Source organism: Frieseomelitta varia, unplaced genomic scaffold (assembly GCF_011392965.1).
Source record: "Frieseomelitta varia isolate USP_RPSP 00005682 unplaced genomic scaffold, Fvar_1.2 scaffold_875, whole genome shotgun sequence".
Lineage (NCBI taxonomy): Eukaryota > Metazoa > Arthropoda > Insecta > Hymenoptera > Apidae > Frieseomelitta > Frieseomelitta varia.
In genome coordinates, this window is record NW_025110673.1 from 183,154 (window position 1) to 202,293 (window position 19,140).

At 39.8% G+C, this 19,140-nt stretch overlaps 3 protein-coding genes across 6 annotated transcripts in view; 1 reads left to right on the forward strand and 2 right to left on the reverse strand.

The window, feature by feature from the left end:
* The window catches only part of LOC122536883 (phosphatidylinositol 3-kinase regulatory subunit gamma), a 31,783-nt gene extending 19,785 nt beyond the window's left edge, over window positions 1-11,998 (reverse strand). Inside the window, exons 1-6 of one of the 2 annotated variants that reach the window (XM_043669650.1) lie at window positions 11,874-11,998; window positions 11,270-11,342; window positions 10,528-10,857; window positions 10,339-10,452; window positions 10,174-10,263; window positions 10,052-10,099 (exon numbers count right to left, since the gene is read on the reverse strand). In XM_043669650.1, the coding sequence (XP_043525585.1) occupies window positions 10,052-10,099; window positions 10,174-10,263; window positions 10,339-10,423 (223 nt within the window). In that variant the 5' untranslated portion in view covers window positions 10,424-10,452; window positions 10,528-10,857; window positions 11,270-11,342; window positions 11,874-11,998. Of the gene's footprint in view, window positions 1-9,486; window positions 9,638-10,051; window positions 10,100-10,173; window positions 10,264-10,338; window positions 10,453-10,527; window positions 10,858-11,269; window positions 11,343-11,873 lie in introns of those variants that run through there. The other variant, XM_043669651.1, reaches the window with a different exon arrangement.
* Window positions 11,999-12,732: 734 nt separating this feature from the next.
* On the forward strand, window positions 12,733-15,057 carry LOC122536887 (armadillo repeat-containing protein 6 homolog). The gene is made up of 5 exons (XM_043669661.1): window positions 12,733-12,983; window positions 13,423-13,754; window positions 13,835-14,130; window positions 14,212-14,477; window positions 14,584-15,057. Exons 1-5 carry the CDS (start codon window positions 12,867-12,869, stop codon window positions 14,956-14,958), a joined length of 1,386 nt encoding a protein of 461 aa, XP_043525596.1. The 5' UTR covers window positions 12,733-12,866; the 3' UTR covers window positions 14,959-15,057.
* A 2,044-nt stretch (window positions 15,058-17,101) lies between these two features.
* LOC122536884 (thrombospondin type-1 domain-containing protein 4-like) overlaps window positions 17,102-19,140 on the reverse strand; it is a 45,966-nt gene continuing 43,927 nt past the window's right edge. For all 3 annotated transcript variants that reach the window (XM_043669655.1, XM_043669653.1, XM_043669654.1), the window contains one exon: window positions 17,102-19,119. In XM_043669655.1, the coding sequence (XP_043525590.1) occupies window positions 19,001-19,119 (119 nt within the window). In that variant the 3' untranslated portion in view covers window positions 17,102-19,000. The remainder of the gene's footprint in view (window positions 19,120-19,140) is intronic.

Consider the following 19,140-nt stretch of genomic DNA (forward strand, 5'->3'; position numbering starts at 1 on the left):
ACGCCCTCGGAAATTCAATAGGCGAAATTCGTTTGGCGAAATAGTAAAGAGGTAAGACAGAAACGTGGCTTTAAATCACTTCTTCCCTCTATCCGCGAGAGTATCGGGGAGAAAGAGAATGAATCGAAAACCCCGGCCCCCCTTTCCGTGTCTCGTAAATGTCAATGCTGACGGGGTCAGAATCAGATTTCATTCTTTACGATCAGCCTTTACTCTCGCTCTTATCGTGAAAGTGTTGCATGCGATACGCTCAAATGCATACGCACGTGCTCTCGCGCGCACCAAGGGTCTCCTCCCGCTACTCGAATCACGTGAAAGGGCCGCGCGTGTACTTGAAAGGGAAGAAAGGGACGTGAAAGTGAAAAGCGACTTTCCAAGGTAAAAGGGGGGACACGCAGAGAGAGAGGTGACGCGATACAAGGATCCCCGGACGTGGGATGATCGAATCCGGTTGCGCAGGCGTTCTGCTTCGAATATCCTGTTCAAGGTCACAGTACCAACGCCGTATCAACCCTTTGCCCTGCGTCCTAGGCACGGAAGGACCGATCGATTTCCCATCGGAAAGCCAACTGATAGACTCTTCCTCGTCACGCAGCTACGAGGCAGAGGGATTCAGTTTCAATCGACGCGTCCATAGTTAATTTCCCTAGTTTGCCGTTATTTTTAATCACTTCATTCTGTCCCTCCAAAACGCGTAGAATATTTCTCTTTCGTCGAGGTCTCTTTGGTAGATAAAGACACGGTCGAACGAAATGAACGTGTGATTTAAAGTGGCATAACCATACTAATTAGGACGTCAGAAATAAGAAGATATTTCTGCGAACACCCAGAGAATGACGGACGATACACTGCACGACGTCCGTGAGTCAATAGATTTTCCTAGGCACGATCTAGACTCTAAACGATGGAGAGATGAAGAGAATGCTTCAAGAGGCATTCTCGATTTCACGATTGGTAGGTATGGCATCGTGAGAGCGAAGAAATCCTTAGATATCCGACGCTGTCGATGTTACGGCAAGAATTGCGTTTCCTTTTGGCACGCGCTCGCCGGTGGTATGTTTTAAAATTAGGTCGAAAGAGGCGCGGCGCGCTTTTCACGCGCGCTCCATGCGCGTTATTAAATATCTCTATTGCGTGAACCTTGCTTGATAACTTTCAACTATGCGCTATAAGCCTGAGTCTCGACGGCTGTTCAAATAAAAGCCACGGCAAAAACTTGCTTAGCCAGATAGGAAGAAACGCGCCAAGAGCAGAATTTTACGCGCGGCTTAAACGCTCGACCATGCAGCAGCACGTCCTCGACAACCTCCCAGAGAGATCGTGATTCGAAACTTGAACAAAAGCGGCATCCTTAATGTATCGTACGATCGATCGAACCGAAGACGACGGTGGTCGAAGAGATCGTAGACTCGTAGGCGTGATAGATCGTCACGCGTTAGCGCGTGCACACGTACACGCCGTCACCCGATTACAAAGAGGACCTTGTCGCCATCTTTCATTTTCTGCATACAAATCTTATCTTGGCGACCGTGCGCGGTCACGGTATCAAACCGTATAAATAAAATGAAGTACTTTTTCTCGCAGCGATTTAGTTTGATTAGTCCCTGAACCCGCGGTGGTTACGTGGATAAAGCCCGAAAATTAACAATTACACAATTTAGTGTTCTAGAATTTTTCGCATGACATGTAAATATGCTTCGTAGGTTCGACGATTTGGAGTTCATCTAAAACTGTGGATCCAATAGTCATTCTCATTCACAATATCACAGTTCCCTACAATCTTATAATCCCACCTCAATAACTTTAACAACTGATGCGACATTAAGCTCAGGAAAACAAATAACATCTAGTCGCGAGTATGATAAAAATGGATATCGCAGCATTGTCTCTAACTGGCAGGGGAGCTCGCTGAGGGCAATATCACCTATTCCAAACCACTCGAGAAATATTTATCGATAATGAACAGTGATAAAGAACATATTTATTAAAGGTAAATAATAAAGTATCGTCGACGTTGAATCTCAATCGACGGCAAATGTACTCGAATTTTCCACCAGCAGATGGACCTGACACGCACAAACTGATGAAAACGATTTAACACGACTATTTGGTCTTGCCGAACACAATGGGGATGAAATTCGTACCGCGGTGGACAAACTCATCGAGCCAGGGAAAGCAATTTTCTAATTTCTAATTTCTCGACGGCAAGGATCTCCCGTGACCATATTTCATGACCTTCGTTACTTTGTATCTTCTATTGTAATCATACCGGACTACCAATTCCAAAGCTCGGTAAGTTTCTTCATCGCAATGATCCCCATCATAAACGAACTCGAAAAAGAGAAGCGAAAAATAAATTCATCGAGCCAAAAATAAAACTTTCATATTCACTATTTTCTCCACGGCAGAGATTTCCCTTGACCGTACTTCATATTTTTCCCTTACTTTTATTTCATTGTTGTAATTATGCCCGACTCTCAATTCTAAGGCTCGGTAAATGTCTTTATACTTTTCTACGACATCCATAAATCCAAGACACATCCTGGGACCATTAGAAAGTGCAAATACTACTTTCTGAGACCGATCTCGCTCACATCTGGAAACAATTAGCATACCTCCCTAATCCCGTAACCATAGAATCCACAGCTATATAAGACCAACGCACAAGGAAAACAGACAGTTAATGTTTTTTGGCAATCGCGCAGTGGGCACAGAAGCGGAGCAACCCATCGACATACGACAGTTCACGATTCGTCTATCAAACTCACTCAAATCTTATCATTTTACGAATTCAAGCTCTCTCTTACGACAATCTACATTCCTCAATCATACCAATCCAACCCCAAAACAACTCTCCCTTGAACCAGCTGACTTTCATTAACGTTGAAAGACAACAAGCCACCGATCTGCTCAACGCTTCTTATACGTCGAGGTCAGATCGGCACGCAACAACGACCGGATGGATGCTAGGGAAGAAAAAAAATCGCGGTCGATCGTGCCGATTCGCATAACAACGTATGCCCCCTTTTGCTTCCGTCAATGTTTAAATACGTGACAAAGACACGCTCTGTTGCAGCCGTATAATACGAGAGCGCTGGTGATTCGTTTTTATTTCGTTCTTTGACTGGCTCTGATGCTTTCCCACGTCTTGCATGTCGTACGCGCAACTATCGAAAGAGCTAACGCGCAAATTAATTCCAACAACGGGTTGCATACTGAGGGAGGAGCAGCGCGATCAAAGCAACGGCAAGTCGGTTTCATCGATGCGAGGATTACTTAATTATGTAAATTGATTCGTATAAAGATTCATACCTCGATATCGTGTCTTTCTCTTTCTCTCTGTTTCTCTCTCAATAGCATATTCTACGTTCGATCGAGATAGACCAACGTTTCTTGTTAATAACGCTGAAAACGTCTTCAGTTACCAATCGGAGCGAAAAAGAAGGAATAGGATTAGAAAATAAGAAGAGCGAGAGAGAAGGATTCGATCTCTCCTCCTTAGTTGCTCGGTCTCGATTCAAAGAACAGCGAACAATGACATGTAGGAATATAGGAAGCGTAGGCAGTAGGTTCCCGGTAATGAGACGAGTTGCGATGTAACAGTACGTAATTGACAAAATTGCGGGTGCTTCGACGGTAATAATTAACAACGAGCGTAATCGCCGAACGGAAAATGCTCGCTAGAAAACGTCGGTACGTGCTCGATTCGCGAATGCGATTCGCGTGCACTCGTCCTTCGGTTTATGCATCTCCGCACGTACGTATCTTTACGAGTAGCACGAAAGATAAATCGTCGATTCTATTTTCAAAGCGAAATTATCTCGACGAGAATTTTCTTTGAAATTCCAAACGGAGACGTCCTGGGTACGTATCGAACAAAAAGAAGAAGGAAAATATTACACGTATCGTCGCAACGTCGAGTCCACTTCTCGAAGAAGACAAGAAACTCACGAGTACGGTTTTGGCTTGCACAAATAAATACGTCGTCGTCGTCGTTTTAATTCAACAAGAAGATACCATAAACTATCTCGATTAGCTACGTCGCAAAACATATTCTATTCTCCTTGCATTGGTTTCATCGTTTACCCCGGGAATCCTGAATTTCCCATAGCAACGTGACGGTGCACTCTATTACCCATGACCTCCGCCCTGAGCCTGGGGGCCTCTATATCTGCGAATCAATGCAGCTCCATTGCGTGCATCCCGGTTCTACGTGTATGTACACGTGTCAGCCGCCGAAATGCAGCCGGTAGCCTAATCGGAGTGATCACGCGACGGAACGGTACTATATAGGAAATAAGCACGCGTGATCGTTTTCAGCCGCCTTATTTTCCGTTTTCTTCTTCGCGAGGTCTGTCCGCCGCGTAATTTACACGTTACGCGAGAAAATAGAGACACGCCGACTCGTATGAAACGGGACCATGCGTCGTTATACCGAAAGCGAATGCGATGCAATTCATTAGCGATTCCGAACTAACAGCGCGTCTCGCATTTTACGAAGCGTCGGTTCTATTTATCCTTCGAGATCGGATAAAGTCGGGCGAGCCATTTATTCTCCCGCGGCCAATTTAAATACATTAATTTTAACATGGGGCGAAGTGCGAGGGAGGAGAAGCGTATCTGCGCGCGAGCCCGCGAATTCCACCAGCAGAATTCCAGTGGCGGTGAAAAAACCTCGAAGGAACACGATGAGATAGGGAGTTCTAGTTTTATCCACGACTTCCGCGAGTCACTGGAACACTGCTTGAATAACTTCGGCCGACTCCTTTCCCTCAGCTATATAAATATTCCGCTCATAAATATGTATATAATGTAAATCAGTTGTGCGCCAAGACCGTTGGAAGCGTATCAAAAAATGGAACAAAAGGATGATGAATGAATTTCATTGTGTCAGCGGGGATTGAACCGAGGCGATGAAGAACGATACGTGTGTCTGTTTTGAAAACATGTCATCGAAACTTATTCGTAAAACTAATCCCAACGCGTCGGCAAGCAGGCGCGTTTATTAAAAACGTTTCCTTTATCCATCAGTTTGAATTCGTATACGATCGCGAGATTTTCTCACACGCCGCGTACATAATGCGAATAATACAAAAGTAACATATTGTTCGTGAATGATGTCGCACACTCACCCTGCTGCTGACTCGAGGTCAACCGGGGTGAACGAAGAGAGAACGAAGAGAGAACGACGCGACGAATCACGAAAGAAATCCACCTCGAACGTTCGGGCAAGTGATTTCAGTGGAGAAAAAGTCGAGGGAAATAAAAAATGTAAAACGCGAAGAACTAGATAGGTAGGAAGAGTAGACGGTTGGGAAGTCTAGTAAAAGTTCCCCGACCGAAACCGTAAAAACTGAACGAAGAAACTCCTAGCTAGCGGATCCTACAAAAATGATCGAACTCCGTGCAACGACCGCTCCTCCTCCTTTCTCTCCGTTCAACGTCGGGAGGTAGGAAGGGAAAAAGGCCGGTAACGCGCGTTGTACGCGGACGGAAAAACTTCATCGAGTAGAAAAACATGAAGAATTCATCTTTCGCGCAGCTGCGCTGAAAGTCCATGGAAAGAAAGAGCCTGGTCCGGGTCTGTTAAAAAGAGTGGATGCATTAAGAAAATGCACGGCTGAAATTCAAGGTGGAAGAAGAAGGGAAACAGAAGAAACAAAAACCATGAGGACACACGGATAGCGGCTAAACATCGAGACACGAACGAACGGCCGCATGATGCTCGAAGGCACTCCGAAAGAGGGAACTCGCCTGCTCGAGGTGGACGAGTTAATTTTAGTTTAATCGACCGACCTGATACGAGAAGCTCGTGTACGAGTGCCGGTACACGTAGTACGTAAGTAGGCAGTATGTATCCGCGCGCTCGAGAACGAGTCAAAGCACGCCTTCTATACATACGGAAGGACTTGTTATGCATCGTTGGCTTACGTGTAACTTCGACAACAGCGGCTTTTCCCCACCATGGAATTCACTTTCGAGTTTCCCGGCTCTTGAACAACGCGTCATCAACTTCAGGATGTAGGAATCTCTACGTGACTCGATGAAACGGTTCCATGCGTTCCATACAGCCATTTCAGATGAACCATCGCCATGATTCTCAAACTCGGTAGTCGTCAGTTTGACATTCGAATATTTGCTCGGTCCGTATGCTTTACGAGCATCGATGGAAATCGATGATCTCTATCCCTTTGTCCCCCTCCGTAAATACGTGCAAGTTGATTGTTTAAGCTTAACCGGATGATACTCGTAGTATAACTGTGTAGCGGCTGCGAGAGGCTTCCGTTTCAGAGTCAAAGTGCATTCGGATCGGTCGTGTAAATGGAACGGGCGAGGGAGGGTTCGAGGTCGTTCGGATCGAAATCATTCAATTAAGGCCAGAGGCTACGGAACGATCATCGGGCCCGGCATCGGGTGACGAACGTAGAAAAGACACTTTCCCCTGACTCTTTTCAACGTCGCTGACGATGGCCGTAATCCTGAACGATTAAGATCGAAATCATCGAAAGATTGTCGTACATTTCGTCGCATAGCGAAACCGATAACACTTCGCTCATCAACAGCAAATACGGAAGTTAAATGTTCTCTCGGCGATAAGAATGCAGGGCGTTATCCAGAGACGAGTCGAATACAAATCAGAGGAGGAAAGGTCGAAGTACCTGGTCGAACGCACCTAGCTTCGAGAATGTAAATCGACGAGAGAGCGAGATCTCCGCGACATCGCCGGAAATCAAAAACAAGAAACGATTCTTTTTCGTTCGTACCATTCTCGAAAACGAGAACGTCGATTCGCCGGTCGATGTGATTCAAAAAATGGAAAAAATTGCATATCTGCTTGGAGAGGGAGGGGGTGGAGGGAGGGAGGAAGAGAGAGAGGGAGAGAGAGACAGGAACCGGGGAAGCCGGAAATCGAGGAAAAAAGGGGGGAAAGCGACGGAAGGGCGAAGCGCTTGCGCGACGAGCTCGTTTCCATGGCTTCGTTCGTTTCACGTAGCAACAGGAGGACTTTTGACCCCGTTCGATTGTCCTTCGAAACAACTCGGTGCCTCATCGTTTTCTCCCGCTTTAGCGACCGAGAGAAGTGAAACGCATCGCTGAATCACAGTTAGGTATCACTCTTCTTTAACCTTAACGCGTGTACCTTCGATAAGATTTCACTCTCTGCTAGCCGATGCATCTCCATTTTTATCATTTATTATTCTAGCGAAATATCGAGGTATAACGCCGAAGAAAATATCGGACAGAAAAATATTTTTTAGGCGCATAAAATTTCGACCAATGGCACCACTCGAAAAAAACGCAGGGCCTAAACGTTGATGAATTTTAAAAGCGTCCATTACGAATGACGCACGAGTTTAATTTTATGAGCAGATCGATGCGCAACGAAAGCCACAATACGGATGTTAAGTGGCACGAACATGAACAACGTTTGTCGACGAATAGAATAATCTCGATATTGTCTTATTACGTTATAATTGTATCTTGATCGTTTCCCAGGAAACGCAATCACGTTTGCAAATGAATCGTCTCTCGAGAAAGAGCGTGCGCGGAAAAATTCAAATTATAATTAAAATTCAAATCATCTACGAAATTTTTGAGATAGAATTTCCGACGAATCGAGAGGCTCGCGTACTGCCATTGCCAAATTGCAATCAGTGATTGCTACATTACTTGCAATTGAAGTCAACGAAACAGAGGGGAGAAAGAAATCAAGAGTAATTTTTTAGCCAGGTTCTTTGACTTTTTGTTCGATTCTAAAGCGACCACGGTTCTTTTCAACGACGAAACGAAAAAATCACCAATTCATATGAAGAAAAGGAATATCTTCGCGATCTGAATAGTCTACAGTCCGCAGTCTGCAGTCTTCTTATTTCAGACTATATGAGAGTATACTTTGATACGGCTCTTTCATCCAGCGTCTCTCCGCTCCTTTTTTCCCGCGCTCAGTTTCTATCATAACCATGCGATTGCACAGACTTTCACTCCTGTTTCCTTTTTCTCTATTGAATTAAAAAAAATTATACTTTAAGATGGCCCGTCCCATCTATTATCTAGACATGCTCTGTTTTCATTCCTTTCTTTGGTAAACGCGTCTATTTACGAACCGCGTATATGACTACCATAATGAATGTAATCTATCAACGTTAATCCTGCGATACTACAATTGTGTAGAATCCCATTTATGCCATACTGGAGAATCATATACTCTAATCGTAAAAATAAGTAAAAATAAAATTAACACGATGGACATTCCAAATAATTATATGACGAATATCTTGGTCCAGAAAATGAGCCGAGTGCAGAATAAAGAATTAGCAAATCTCTTAAAAATAACTAAATCAGACGTGAATAATGAAGGCAATAAGAATGGACGATTAACTGCCGTAGATAATCGTTCTCATAAAGAAAAGCTAATCGCAGAAACGAAGAATCATCGTATGTCCGCGAAACTCGGTGTGCTAAATCAGAGTTGCAAGAAGAACGTAGGTCATGAAAGGGTCCAGAAATGTGTGTGTTGCCGCAACTTTTTCGTTATTTCTTCCCTTATTTCTTATTCTACCTTCTGTCAACGAATAAAGATCACGTAGGGCTACTTGGACATCGCGGTTAGGTGTTCTCCGCAATCGAATGCACGGGAGGCTTGGTTGATATTCGCACGATTACGACGAGTGAAACGAGCGACTACCAGCATGCAAAACGGCCGTTCTACGTAAACGCATTACATCAACTGTATCTCAGATTTCTGCTTTCTTTCGTACAATTTCGTGCTAATGCGACCGAGTGAAAAAGCGTTTGCCTCGCGCGCGCTCGTCCGGTACGTGATCGCCGCGCGGTAGTTTCCTTTTGCGAGCGTGAAATCCAATGAAACGTAAGTAATTTCGTTTGCACAGTTGCCAGCCTATGATATCTGCTGCTGGCTGGCCTAAACGCCAATATATGCTCGCGTGAAACGATACGAATAAAACCTCTGTCCTCCTCTACCTCTCTTTGCTCGCTAATTTTGTATCTTCCACGTATTCGTGGCGAGCCACGTCTATATTCGGAATCCATGCTCGCCAAAGATACGCGAGTTATCATAGAATAATTCTGGACCTTATTACGATGGGACTCGATGAATCGCGGAGATTCGCTCGATATTGTACCCATCGAAGTCAATAGGCATCTGCGTCGGGAAGAATACGAGAAACAGAAGATTTCCGATGTCAAGGACCGAAACAGCAGTAAAAGTTATTTTAAATCGTTGCGATCGTTATAATAAGAGAGTATAATAGAAGAGCAGTTTGTAGTGGGGGATAACATTGCACTATCTGTTCTTCTCTTTACAATTGGGGGATTAAATAACAAAGGTAATAGGATTATTAATAGATATTATGTAGTATCGATCGGACGCTTAAGAGCATAACAGCCACGGTTTAGCGAATATTCAAGAAGTTATAAACATTTAAACGCTACAGGAACGAAGCTCATTAGAGAGTAGATACGTACCTGGGTCATACGATGGTAACACGTCGGTGGTGGGGAATAAGAGGGACAGGAGAGGGTTGTGGAGTTTCAGAAAAGAAACTGCCGGCTGAGCTGGAAACGAATGCGAGGTAAGGTGAAGGGGGACACGATAGCACATCACTTGAAATCACCGCGACATGTGTTACTATGCTACAGTGCCGCCCTCGACGGTGATCGAAACAACAACGATGAACCGCGTTATCGAGTTCTGCGACTTACCTTCGAAGAGGGCGGTTGCGTCGCGAATTTTTTCGCGCTGTCGGTGCAGCTTACAATATGAAAACTATCGATATCTCGATTATTGCTTTTCCTGCGATTTTCGTAGTGACCGTTAGTAAAAAAAAAAAAAAAATGAATGTTCGCGTCCATCGACTCGTTTCGGTTTCTTTTACGGATTTAAATGTTTGTTTTATGGTATCGAATTTCAAATCAATTTCTTTCGGATCTACGTACGATACGGACGATTGCAAGGTAAATTTCCTTCAGTGTTTAAGTAAAATTGCAGCAATATTCATCGTCAAATATTTATCTATTTCTAACAACTCACCTTTGCACTTTACTCCCACTCTTCCAGTGCCCCAAACATAATCTTCACCTGTAATGAAACATGAAAAGATAAATATAATTGTAGAAAAAAAAATGTAGCTAATAACGTAATGAGATACTTACAATGCTTACAAAGGATAGGGGTTAAAAAATATATATCTATGAGGATGTGATTATTCCTGGGATTCGTATTAGAAGACTCGGCTACATATACTGTAATAAAAATGGAGAATTAGTATAAATACGTTAAATCTGTTACACTTATTGTAACTATAAATTGTCAAATACCGATTGGCCTATTGCTGAGGGTTACATAAGACGACTCTTCTTCGTTATGAGTGTCTAAGTACGGTGATAAGTTTCCTTTCAGCATTAGGACTTCCTCGCGTGTACCTTCAGCGCCTAAAAATAACATAAATGTTTTAATCATTCGATTTTTTAAATTTGAAATTTGAAAATCTGAGGAAATTCTCGTACCGGTACAAAGTCTTCCTCTTAGTTCTTCCGAGTGCTCGCAATCACGAGCACCGTTTCTCTTTCCTCAAAAATGAAGCGTTATCCGAAATTTATTAAGAAATGATCACATTAACATATTACTTTCTCCATGGAAAAATATATTAGAATTAACTCATTTGTCAGTCATACATAGTATGTAAATGTGAATAATTTTGCACAACACTACAATCACAAAACATAATCTCTTCTGACTGTTGTGCATCCTCTTCTTAGACTTGAAACATTTTTACTTCGCTGTAGTTATACCACAAGTTGTGTCAAAACAGATTCTTGTTCAATGATTGATGTACACTACTTAAAAGTATTTGTAACAGTTTGAGCATCATTTAAAAAGTGATTTTTGTTATTTCATAAATTTGATTTTCTTATTGATTATATATAAAACGGCACCAGAAAACTTACAGTAACTCTCATTTAAGGCTATTCGTATGTATATATAGAATTGTATTTAAAAAATCTTGTATGATAAATATATATATATATATATATATGTATATGTATATGTATATGTATGTATATATATATAATAATGTATATAATGATGAATCTATTTGATATTTTGAGTGTCAGTTTCTCTGGACACACAAAATCTATTAAAGTAACTTGATATGAACACAACAATAACTAGTCATGCATGATAATGTGATGTATCATAATTTTATCATTCTCTTTTGTGTTTCTGAGATCCACAGCTCAAATGTACCTTTTCCTTAGAACAAATACTTATTTCATGCCGTTTCATATCCACAATCGCGTATTCAAGCTTAATGCAATTCCTGTAACACAAATGATATTTATGAAATGTCTGCAATTTCGTGAAAAATATTATTTTATGATGAAAAAAAAATAGAAAAATGCATTATGTCTATTCAACCAATGACACGAATGGCATACATAGCATTTGAAACTGGTAAGTTATAGAATGAAATATAAAACTGTAATAATTTTATGAAACTTGCAGCTTCATTGAACCGGAAATATATTTACAAATATCATAACAATTCATTTTGATCACATGGCGACTTCGTGCGAAATTGTGTAGTGCCTTTAATGATGAACAAGACATAACACAGTTCACAAACGTGATAAGTGAATAATTGTAGAAACAATGCTTTTTGAATTCTCATAAAACATCCGCTTTTCAGATTATCGCGTTTCCCGCACGCTGGAAAACACAACGCCCGAAAGTGACTCGGAAATGATTAGGCTTCCAACGAACAAGAAACTCGACGGAGTGACGGTGGGGATGCGAAAACGAAACCTGACAATACAAGAATCGTGATGCCAATAAACATCAGAAACACTACCTTCACACTTCGGCACATCGAATTCTCAAGGATCTCAGTTCCAGCTGTCGATAAATCAACAGAAAAACTTGGAAGGATCAAATGGTAAGTGACACAAAATTGTTTTCCCTGATCGCAACACGCACGAACACGGTTAGGCCAGGCTAAGCAGCTGAGGGCGCTGCAATCGATCATTGCTTATGTTTTGTCAGGATGAGAAACCTACTTTAAAAAATTTATTTCCGAAATCTTTTTATTTTCGTTGTGGATTTTCAGATAGCTTAAAGCCTCGAATACAATTTTAGAGTAAATAAAACTTTCAAAATTTCTAATTAAGACCTCGAATGATCAATAATGATAAAATGAAGGATTATTTACGTATGTTTGGATAATTCTTAAATAAAAATATTGCAAAATAAATATATACATACATATAAATAAAAACGTGCGTAATTTTATAGCATTTAAAGTTTGTATATAATATTAAATAGTTTGTATATATTAAACTATATTCGTGATATATAAGGCGGATACGCAACACAATGTTTACTCGCTTTCGTATTTTACATGTACTTTTTGTCTTATAATACTTTTGCGAATTTATCATTTATTTTTGAAAATCATATTTTATATAATACTAATAACAATAATTAAAAATATAATAAATCAATTGATATTAATGTTATATGACTTCACTGAATATACCAGTTGTTAGTCGCTTTCAGGTTTCTTTCAGTTTAAGGTAATATTGAAAGAAATTATTGTAAAATAAATAGTTTCTGGTAAAAGGAGATAAATTAAGCAGAGTAAAGTAAAGCAAAAATGAGGTATTATAGTCCCTAGAATTTCTCCCCACTATTTTACAATCTGTTCGTGATAGGTACATTACAGAACACGATCAGATTGACATTTGTCTTTTTGTTCTCACGTGGATAAGACACGTCTTGATCTCGCGAAGCAGCATTCATTTCCTAATATAGAGATTCGGGACACGGTGAACAAAGATATAGCATTATGGTTCGCGTTATTAGTCAGGAAACTTACAATGAGGTTGTTAACGAAAATATGGAACAATTTTCAATGACTCCTGAGGAAGCTATAGAAGACGCGGTAAAACAATTTGAGGCTCAGGTATTGAAATATTATTGTTTATTTCTGCTTTTCTGACTTAGAAATTGGTAAAAAAATGTTAGTTCATTTGCTATAAGTGTACTTCGAATTGTACAATGTATCATTCAAAAGAACAGTGAAAATCTTAGTGTCATTCAATACATGAAAGTTATTGAAATTTTAATTTAAGCAAGTAATACTTTTATACTGTAACATCAGAAATATCTTTTCCATTAAATTATATATGTGTTTCATAAGTATTAATACAATGGTAAAACATTAAACTTTCATTATTTTTATATCACTTAATTAATGTATTTTCATATTAACAATTACGCAACGTTAAATTGTTGAATTGATAGTATACTTAAAAGTATGATGCACAAGAACAGTAGAATTCAAATAATCTAGAGCACATTACATAAGTACATGGTTGTTTTTATCACCTCTATTTTTATAGGGTATAGACTTGAGCAACATCATTAAAGATTTAATTCTCAATGATGACAATGAATTAATTATATCTTATTTAAATCAAATTAATATTGCAATTGGGGATCGGAATTATGAAAATATTCACCATGTATTAGACAAATTGAGGAGTCAATTAGACAAAGATATTGCACGCAGAGTATATGCAGGAAAGATGGGCACATATAATATTTTAATAAATTTAATGAAAACATGTTCTAATAATGCTACTATCATAAAAGCAGCATTGAAAACTATTACTTCATTAATGACTGGTAATCCAGACTTGCTAAACGATGAGGGAATAGCTTTACAAATCCAGTAAGAAGCTATTATTAGTTATGATCAAGTGAGCAACACTTCATTATTTGTTATCATTTGTACATTATTCTCTTTGTTAGGATTTTAGATACATATTCAGATATTTCAACATTACAATTGCTGTTACGATGGATAAGAGAATGTTGTATAAAACATGAGCTTAATAGACAAGGCATTTTTAATGCAGATATTTTTAGCAAGCTTAAGAAAATATTAATTCGAGATGATATGTCTGGGCCTGAGTTAAGAGATGCTTGCGCTGTGATTAGAGCCCTGGTGTTAGACGATGATATCAGACAGGAATACGGAAAAGCTCATGAGCATGCAACTATTATTGCAAAAGGAGCTCTCAATGTCCTTACTGGGTTAATCCCAAGTAAATAGCATTCAATAGTTTGTATGTTCCAAATGATTATGTATCTAAAAAATTTTAATAGATTGATTTTGTTGCATGTAGAATATAAAAAAGACAAAGGGGTCGTGGGTGATTTAATAATAACTTTAGCAGCATTGATCGTTCGGAATGAATTTTGTCAGGAAGTAGAAGACGCAGGAGGGCTAAAGTTTGTTATAGACGTTATGATTGATTATCCAGATTCAGAGAAATTAAATTGGCAAGCCTTGAAATTGTTGAAAGCTCTAGCTGGAAATGATGATGTAAAGTCTCACATTATAATGTCAGGTTGTGGCCCCTTAATTGTCTCTGCCATAAGTAGAATGAGAGTAAGTTTGCATTTTTGTGATGTTGCTTTTTGTGATACATGTTGTCCATTAATTAGTTTAGATCTTGTATTGATAAGAGAAGATTGAAACGTTGATCGTATCATAGGAATCTGAGTGTGTAGTGACCGCAGGACTTGCATGCATTTCTGCATTAACACTGAGGTGTTCCTCAAACGCTGGTGTGTTTTACGATTGCGGAGCGCCGCTTGTAATCATAGACGCGATGAAAGCTTATCCTAAAAGCGTGAATGTCTTGAAACAAGCTGCTTGGGCTATACGGAATATGTCTGTAAGAAATAAGGCAGAGTGTTCAGAATTTATTACTCATGGTGTAGAGGACGTCTTGGCAAAAGCCCTCAAACAACATGATTCTAAGATTGAAAGTGACGTGAAGGCGGCTTTGAGGGACCTGGGATTGAAAGTAGAATTGAAAGAACGATGGACTGGAAAAGGTGTATCCATGAGCAATGGAATCGACTAATCACCGCCATGTGTGTATTGCAAATATTTTAGACACTTTATACAGTTTGCTTGCAAGAAATATATATATGTATATATATAATACATATATATTATATATTATACTATATATACTATATAATATCATTATATAATATATTATATATTATATATAATACATATATATTATATATAAAATTAACAGCTGATATTAGTATCTTTCGTAGTATACGTATTTTAATATTTATATACATATTATTTTGTTTTTTTTTTACTTTTTTTTATATATATATTGATATATATTTATATGTTGTGTATTAGTATAAATTTATAATAAAGTTTTATCTAAATTGATAAAAATTATTAATTTAATTCTTGTCGCGACAACTTGTTTACGATATTATTTCAGAAAATCGGATTTTCGATAGTTTGTTTCGATTGTTGTTCTTTTATTGAGCAAATACACAAAATCTTATCTATCAACACACGAATAATATATTTTCGAAAAATTGAAATTTGGTTGATAACAATTACGCGAAAGAGATTTACCTTATTTGCTAGACATTTTTCAATTCGGTTTTGAATCTAATTCAATAATTCCGTGACGTATAAGCTCGATTCGAATATTTTATCATTTCGGATTTTCATGTTAATTTTTGAGCAATATCAGGTGTATAGTATACCTACATGTATCCGATTATTGAGAATAATATCCGAAATTACATCCACGTTTAAAACACGTAACATCCATGTATGATGTACACTGTACAACATTGAATTTCCCCGATCAGTCTATACTCTCCATTTTTCCTTTACACATCTCTACAACAGATACAATGACAATCTTCGGGAAGAAGTTTTCACAAAATAACCACTCCGATAAAGGTACTTGAGGTGATCGACATTATTTTCAGTAGGATCTAGCCACGGGGTTAATTTTATGAAAACTTCTCGTGTTATAGATAGTGTTCTTTTGAATATCATAGAATACACATTTACGATCAGGAACTGTCAGTTCCTTACATCGATAATCCATTGTTAATTATTTTTCGTTGTACTTCACTCCTGCAAGAGACTACGATTATATCACAGTCTTTGACGAGATCACATTCGCTGGCGAGCGCTATATATCTCGAGCGAATGTGATAATACAATGAACGTACGTTTATTCACAAAAAAAAAAAAGAAGAAGGAAAGGAAAATTACCGAAAGTAGACGCAAAATATTGAAGAGATCGAAAACGAATCACAGCAGAGATTCTCTGCGGTTACTTTCATAGATCGAACTGTGACTTTTCAGTTAGATCGTGTATGAAAAAATATGTATGTATATATTTTGAAAAATGTACTAGAAGAAAGTATAAAAACAGTTTCGAAAATGAAGTTCAACTACGCTATCCTATCTATCCTATCGATCCTTCTGATCGCTGGAATCGAGTTTCAATTTGTGCAAGTGATGGTTTCTAAGTGCGAAGACAAAACGTAACGCTCTCGTGTGAATATATTACATGGTGAAGAGTGCATACATCGGTTGTATCTCTACGAAACGCATGCCCTCATCGTGTAAGGTACTTGAAATTCTTTTTTTTTTTCTTTCTTTTTTCTTCAATGTCGCCCGACTACTCCTTTTTCCTATCCTTACAACACAAGTCGGCACTTGCTGGCCATTTAAATAACATCGTAGGGAGATGCCCTTCGCCGAGACACGTACATTTACCATTCATAGTGCGCGTCACAGCCATAAATATTAATACTCCAGTAATAAACGAGGATACGGTACAATTATAGGTATACAGATCTACCGTGAGAGTTGACGTTCGGTTGAGCAATTTTTCTTCAATCTGGTAGAGTAAAGTCATTGCCAACGTTTAACTGTGTAATTAGATGCGTTCGGTTGAATCAGTAATAACGTTTGAACTGAAGGGATTGTTTCGTACATACATGCAGTACACGTAGTTCGTATCGGCAGCTATAACGTGCGTACACAACGAATAAAGATTAGCAACTGAAGAAAAAAAAAAAAAAAGAAAGAAAGAATGGAGAATAATAGGAAAAGAGTCGAACGAAAGAATAGGATAAAAAGATTGTGCCTCGTCTAAAATAATTCGGGAAATCGACACTTACCTTTAGGATTAGCCTGCGTCGGTGTAAAGTAAAGAAACAATACAAGGAAAAACGGAAAGTTTATTGAAATGAATTGCAACAGAAATTAGAACAGCTTCTCGAGGGACACAAAGCGAAATTCGGAATTAACGTTGCTCGCACAAGACTTCCTTGATATCGAGAAGGCAAACCGGAATACGATTTAATTGACACTGAGAATTGATTGCCGACGCAATTTTCACGAGGTTTCCGTTAATCGTTTCGGAACGTTGCCTACTTAAACTTAACTCGACGTCTATATTTTGTAAAGGTCTCCGGTTCGTTTGTCGATTAACAACGCGCGGAAAACCTCTCGTGACTTCTACGGAGTTAAAGACACCGACAAATTAAATTCGATTCTACGTATACAGTATACTTTCTACACAGAGACAAGCGTATATTTGATTCGATACCATTGCTATAGTTATTATCCTACAACTATGCTCGCATATTAAGAACGGGCAAATCAGTTGACATCGACCACATAGAAACGACGAATACACGAACGTCTTGATACCTTTTTCTTTTTCTTTTTTTTTTTCCCTCGTGGTTAGCACGATTCCGACGTATAGAAATACTTTCCTAGGCATGGAACGCGTTTCTGGAACTTGTTCCTCGAGACAGAAATGTAACGAGCGGGGAAAGGACATCGACGTGCTTCCGATACAGGATCGTCGAGCTGTCCTTGCGTCGTGGATGAATTTGTCAATAAGTCGAAGTCGTAAATCAAAATTACCGGATCTGTACGACGCGATATGTTAATTAAATGCTCGATGACAGAAATTACCCGTGGCTCGCATCCATCGTGGACCCGACTGGCCTATGCGGGCACATAAATAACGTATTGCAACTAATACAGCTTACCTATCGAAATGCATCGAGAGCACACGCAGCCGTATCGATCGACGCGTTTTGCTTCTTCTTTTCGCGGAGAGACACTGCAGACAGCTCGTATGTTAGTTGTACACACACTCGGAGCTCGTTTCGTTTCGCGTGTCCACGCTTGTCCGGGCACAAGCCCGCAGGTTTACCTAAATGGTTACATGGGCGTACAGGTTTCGCGTCGAACGCGCATGCAAATCGGATCGCAACTCATCCAGGGACGTAACAATGATAATCCCCTGTGTTCCTTGTCGACGATCGAATGGGTATTTATCGGCCCCTACTTAATTCACGATATCTCGCAACATTTGGGAAAAATTCGATAACCTCCCACCTATGTAGCCTTTATCGATACTCACGTGTTTTTGCTTCGCTCTCATTCCCGACGTGTACGACGTGTATGTGCACGAGGTTTCGAAGTCAAGCTATCGGTGTCATCGGTCTTGGAACGCGACGGAATTGGAGCACAAGGTCAAGATCGATGCATTGACAAAACTACGGCCCTGCAGCTAGCTGTTCACGCGGCCACACAGACAGATATCTACACACGTAAAACACACGTGCATTACATGCCGTACGATACGAGTTTCTGGTACACAGACACATCATGCTCTCCGCGTTCCGTTTTACAAACGTCTGCTCGTCTATTCTTCGAACGACTAGTTGATTCCTCTGCGAATTTTACTAGCGAATTTTCACCTACTATCCCAGTTTCCGGGTCGAGAACGGTTCTCGTGGGGGGGGGGGGGGGGGGGGAATGAAGTAATCGTTCTTCCGCAGCATACTGCGCTAGAGTAAGATAACAACAGAAGATATAAAGCTACGCGGGATTAGCTGATCATCCAGTTAAATAAAATTACACGTAATACGGTCGTTTTCTTTGTCACAGTCTTATTGCTCGCCGAGCTCCCCCGTTCATCCTCCCCGTTTACATTTAACCAAGGAAGGAAAACAACGAGTTTGATCAAACACAAAACGGCCGCGACCGTGAACGATTGAACCTGCCTGAAATAATGGCTCGTTGTCGTATTGTCGAACTGACTATTCGCGGCATCGACAGCATGAATACTTGTAGTACTTGATCCGGCACAAACCGCTCTTCACGACCAGTGCGCAATTTGGATACTTGTCGACGCACTCTGACGACGCCTCGTAAGCTTCTGAAATTGTTAAGAATCGAT